General features: G+C 49.0%; 1 protein-coding gene across 2 annotated transcripts in view; it reads right to left on the bottom strand.

Annotated features, from left to right (window-relative positions):
- The window catches only part of AFAP1 (actin filament associated protein 1), a 482665-nt gene extending 478199 nt beyond the window's left edge, over positions 1-4466 (bottom strand). The window contains exon 1 of one of the 2 annotated variants that reach the window (XM_069203306.1): positions 4255-4466. In XM_069203306.1, the coding sequence (XP_069059407.1) occupies positions 4255-4273 (19 nt within the window). In that variant the 5' untranslated portion in view covers positions 4274-4466. The remainder of the gene's footprint in view (positions 1-4254) is intronic. The other variant, XM_069203299.1, reaches the window with a different exon arrangement.
- Between the last annotated feature and the right edge of the window lie 1534 nt (positions 4467-6000).

Here is a 6000-nt window from a genome sequence, read left to right on the forward strand (position 1 = left end):
GATCGTACAATAATCCATGTAACATGGTCAGTCTCAATGGTGGTAACAAAGCAGCCTCAAGGCGGGACAAACGTAAAGCATTTACCTACGAAAATCAAGACAGGCCAAGGAACGCATGAAAGTGATAAGCGTGAGATGGACGTGGTCCAAGCCCACAGATGTAGATTACAACATGTCGAGAGACAGCACTTGTGTGCTGCCTAGGCTCGACCTAAAAAGGACACCTTACGCGCAGAAAAGCTGGGGGGAACCCAGAAGTGTCCAGCTGAGAAGAAGCAAATGAAAAAATCTGGCAGAAAGTGTTCCGAATTAGGCAGAGGAGCAAGTGCGGATAAGGGATATATCAATGGCCTCTAATCCGGAAGAGCTCAACATATGACAGATCTGAGGGCCCTGTAACGTTGGTTAGCTGTATGAATGGAGACAGGGGCAGAGGAAGGGAAAAGGGACGAGTGTCAGAGGAAAAGTGAAAGGAGACGACGGTGTGTGTCGTCTGAGGAAAGAAGGTGGTGTCGCCAGTGGAAAGGTGAAAGGAGAAGATAGTGTACGTCGTCAGATGACAGGTCAAAGGAGGAGAAGATGGGGTGTGTCATTAGTGGTAAAGGAGAAGATGGTGTGCGTCATCAGTGGAAAGGTGAAAGAAGAAGACAAGTTTGTGTTATCAGTGAAAAAAAGTACAAGGAGAACATGGTCCGTGTCATCAGTGGAAAGGTGAAAGAAGAAGATGGGAGTCTGTCACATTAGTGGTGAAAGGAGAAGAAGTTTCCAAGAGCAGTGGTGCTTAGGGGTGATAGTAGTGGGCCTAGGACAGACCAATGAGAGACCCCCAACTCTAAGAGGGGCGGTGGCGATCTCAGAGTCCCATGCCAGTCTGAGAGATGAGAGGAGAACAGTATTTTTCACAGACAGATCAGGAATACGGAGGTGAGGTGAGCAGAGACGAGGAAGTTGGCAGTGTCTCAGCTGGCAAGAATGTGGTTTCAGTTAATGAAGAAACTGGAAGTCTGATCAGAATGTGTTGTAAACACGATAAGAAGAGAGATCTGTAGTAATTCTGTACAAAACTTCGCATTCTAGTATCTTGGAGAAGAAAGGTCGTTCATCTACTGGACAACAGTTAAGGGAGAGGATGTCAATAGTAGTTTTTTTTCCCCCAGGAAGGTAAGGCCTGCGAGTGAAGGCAGGGTGTGAGTGGCTCCTGCCTTCGAACAGGGCCTGAAAACCCAGAATATCGACCTTGACAGCATTGTCCATTGATCATCCCGTCCGGCACTTCTGTACTCCATCTCTCTTTACAATAGCTATAAACTCACATCCTTGCCCCCCCCGGTGCTCATGCGTAGGAAAATAACTATGTAACCTGAGGGTAACCAACTTAGGATCAGGAGAGCCTGATTAAGTGCAGATTTTGATGACAACCACTATGTAAGTGAGTCGCATTTGGATTTGCAGGTTGTACAATTATCTTCTGTGGATATCTTGAAAATGTGACATGGATCCAGCGCTCCTTGATCGACACTGATGTAATCCTTGCAAATATCTAGTAACAGTTTATCTCATTCCTACGTTGAACGTGACTCACCCGTGCTTGCGCCCCACACCTACACCTCATGCATCATCCACTGTATCCCACCTGCAACCACAAATCACTGCATGACCTTGCTTATCTACCAAATGTTCACCTTATACAATATTTCTCTATACAGAGCTTTAAATATACTCAATAAACCCAAACACTGGTGTGCAGGAGTATTCAAACACTGGGGGGGGGGGGTAAACAGGCGAGGTTAGGGGCCTACCCATGCGTGAGAGGGGATTGCCATCTCCTTGTCAGTGGTATACATAACAAGGGCATCGCACGCGCAGGACAGATGGGCTTCCACAGGCACAAGGAGACAACAAATGGCGCTATTAGATTGCTATCACTTTCTTTGCAGTGGAATCAGAGGCTGCCTCCCTCCCCCAGCCCCTGGGGCAGGCAATCTGTGTTTTTTTTGGTTGAAGGCTGCTGTCGCGCTGCGTGCTGCATGCACAAACCAGCCCCGAATCATCATATTTCAGAAACCAGATCATCCCATCCCTTTCCCCCAGGGTCCTCGTCACAAAAATGTAAGGCAAGTTGCTTTCCCCTCCCTCCAAGGCTTCTAGGCTGTGTTTTATGGAATGCGGACAGGGGCGGAGCACCCGAAATGGGAGGAGCCAAGAGACAATCACGAGGACGCAGCTGTGCCCTGCTATCTTGGGAAGCACAACAGAGCATAGAACTGTGACGAGGTATACGACCCAAACCACGGCACCCCTCACATTTTCGGCCGGTTTATAGGCGACATTTTTTTTTTTTTAATGTGACACTCAAAGTTCACCACATCATCTAAGAAATCAAAACTTGAGTGAGCTAAGTGTCATTTTGAAGCTATGCCTGGAGTTGGTCATTATAGTAGAAACGCTTTTCATATGGAGGGAACATAATTTCTTAACGGAACACCTCTCATACAACTGCACGATCCTTCTGTATCCTCACCGCTTCGTTTTTTGTGTCCAAATTTGACCCCCCAATGTAGCACGTTTACATTATTTACCGACCCATACAGTTTTGTTTGTATTAGGAAAAAAGCATCAGATTACGGGACAAAGTTCGTAGGAGGAAAACAAACACAGCGCCTCGCCAGGGCCATGAAGCGCTATATGAAAGCAATTACAACATGCAATACGAAGAAGGCAGGCGGTATTAACGTCCCCCTTTTCCACTCTGTCCCTGGGACTTCCCTCTGCGGTATGTGTAGAGATGTGACGGGATTAAACGAAGGGTCCGCCAGGCGGCAGGACTTGTGCAAGGAAAGGGTGGCAGGCAGCATGGGTAGGGATCACACCGGGAGGTGGGCTACACGACATGGACGCGGAGCTTCCGGTCTTCCCAATCCCATACGTGGATAGCTCATCCCAGACCCGTTATCTTGGCATTCTGGTGTGTGCACTACTGTTCAAAACACGAGGGGCACACGTCCCATGCTGCAAATGAAGCCTAGGCTGTGTGAGCTGGTGACAGGGATCCGGGAAACGCGGAAAGCCAAGTGGAAGGGGAAATCTACATGAAGAGAAAGGTTACAGCTACAGTGAGGGCAGTATGGCTTAGGGTCACACCAGGGCCGGGGATAATAGGAGGAGGGGCTCCCACGAGAGGAGGTGGCGAGCAGTCCGCAGAAAAGGTGCAAAGCAGACAGAATGGGTCTGAGTAGCAAGCAGTGACGACGAGGGGAAAGGTGCAATGGGTTAAAGTCAAAAGCGACTTTCAGCAAGGCGACACTGTTAGCCATCAGAAAATGGACGATGGGGGGTAAATACAGGCGATAACGAGGAGACTGGGTGACAATGGGGTGGCAGTGTAGTGGAAACGTGACGAGGGGAAACGGTGACAGGAGTAAAAGTGAGGAGAAAAAGTTAATGGGAGAATGGGGCGCGAGTGACGAGAACACATGGTAAGTGGGAAGAACTAAGATGTCAAAGTGAGGGGTGGTGGCAGTGACGGGTGTACTTGTTGGGGGAAGGCGACGGACAGGGAAAGGGGGAGCCAAAACAGTCACAGTGAGAACGTGACGCTAAAGGAGAGGATGAAAGCGAATTGAAAACATTTGGAGAAAGTAAGACAATTGCGCGAAAGGAATTAGTAACTACGGGTGATGGAGACTACGTCCCAATTTAAGTCAATTGTTACAGCTGAGGAACACATTACAGAACAGAGAACCGTCACAGTATATATTGCACGATAGCTCCAGTGCCTGGACAGTGCCTGCTTTCGCCACACCATCACACTGGAGGCCCCCAAGTTCCAGCTCGCGAACCTCAGCCCCAGAAACAAAAGCATCACCCTTGCCAGCGTGATGCAACCAGGATGCAAGAAACACTATGCAATACAAGACCCCGGCTCTGCCAAAGACCAGCAGCGACCATGCATGCTCGGTTCAAACCGAGTGGCAGTTTTTTTTCCATGGGTTTCGCTGCCAGCACAAGGTTACCGTTTTTCCATGCTTCGCTTTTGAAATGTTTCCACGCAGTTTTCTGGGCGGGAGCACTGCTTTGGGGCATCTCCAGACGCTGGGATCGCTGAATACATCAGTGTACCGCTAATCTGGGCCGCTGCGGGTCTCCTGCCCCAGGGATGCTGGCACGGCTGCGGGGTGGACGCTAGCACGTTAGGGGGCTCCGGTGCGGGGACCCGGAGGAGGCAGTAGTAAAGTAAAGGCTGGGGGTCCTTACCTTTTCTGTTCCTGTCCATTGACGGCGCGCCGTGGCAGCCAGGACCAGGGCGAGCGTCCCTCGGGTCAGAGAGAGTCCGGGTTCCGATCAGGGTAGCCGCAGGAGGAGGCTCGGTCCCGTGTCCGCCGGCAGGCTGCTCAAACCAGGAGCGCACTCTCCAGCAGCGCCTCCATTCAGCCAGGCCCCGAGACAGATGGGTGGGCCGGCCAATGCCTGGCCGAGGCTAGGGCAGAGGGCGGGGAAGCCTCGGAGGGGGCGGGGCCTATGGGAACAAAGGAGGGATGACAGCCACAGAGGTCCAGGACTAGGCAGTGGTTGGTTACCTTTGCTCAGCTGGCCAGACCCGAGGAGCCTCTTCCCGCAGAATAATGTGAGGGGTAGACAGATGTATGCCCCCCGGCCTCCTGAAACCCATGCCTATGGTCTACTATTATAATTCCACTTCTTGCCTGTATTCATGGTTCATCCGTGAGCCTCAGATTCCAGCTGTGCTGGTAAACCCACCAGGTATGCATGATGCACAAATACTTTTACTAAAGAGCGACAATTAGGAATTGGGATGGGAAGTCTGTGGAACCACTGATTTATATCAATACAATTTTAACACATAAGGAAGGGTATACATTTACAAAAACATAGAGGTCCAGTGGTCTCCAAAAAATATGTTTATGCAGGTAGGATGATGGGAAGACGTTCTATCCCCTTGTCTTCAGATGTAATCCATGCCTGCTCTGTATGTGTAGGTAACAGTTTAGCTTCTTTCCAATTAGACCTAATAGATTGAACGTGTAATTTAGGGTACTGCCCTTTCCTGGGGAGTAAATAAAAGATTAAAAGCAAACACTTGCAACTATCCCACACATCTCAAATCCTTTTTTAGGTCTCAGCTAGGCAGTGCATTTGCTTTCTCTTCAAGACTATTGTATTCTTACAGTGGGCTTAGAGCCCGCCCGTTGCGTACCATTTGTTGACTTGTGTGACACTCGTCTTTACAGCCTCGTAGTTGGAAACTGCAGGCCTAGCATCATTTCCATTCCTGTCTGTGGAGCAGCAACCAAGCCCTGATTGATTCTTCTTAATCAGTGTCTGCCCGCTGCTCCTGATGTGATTGAGGTACTTCTTTTTGACTTCTGGAGCCCGGCAAACAGTAGGTGTGTGACTGACAAAAATGTGCCCAACAGGATAACAACATTGCAAAGTTTTATTTTCTATAGTTAAATCGTTTCTTCTTTTCTCACTTTGCACTCATATTTTGTTTTTGCTTGTGGGCACAGTGCTCAAAAGATAACGATTATCTTGTTCTAAATATTGCACAGAGACATTGTTTCTTTCTTATGTGTAATTTCTGAAATAATGCTTTAATACATAACATGCAGTACAAACCAGTCCACTCCAATCAATGGCAATCAACACCACCTCACCCACACCAATCCACCCACTCAATCCAATCCACCCCACTCAAATCCAAACCACTCACCCCAATCCACCACACTTCAGTCCTCCCAACCCACCTCACTCAAATCTGCCCCCCTCCAATCTGCCCCACTCCAGTCCAAAACAGTCTGCCTCACTCCGACCTGCTATATGCCAATCCAAAACAATTTGCCCCACTCCAATTTAAAATAATCTGCCCCACTCCAGTTTACCCTACTCCAATCTAAAATAATCTGTCCCACTTCAATCCAAAACAACCTGCCACACTCCAATCTGCCCCACTCCGATCCAAAACAATCTGCCCACTCCAAT

This window comes from Pleurodeles waltl, chromosome 1_2 (genome assembly GCF_031143425.1).
Source record: "Pleurodeles waltl isolate 20211129_DDA chromosome 1_2, aPleWal1.hap1.20221129, whole genome shotgun sequence".
NCBI classification, from domain to species: domain Eukaryota; kingdom Metazoa; phylum Chordata; class Amphibia; order Caudata; family Salamandridae; genus Pleurodeles; species Pleurodeles waltl.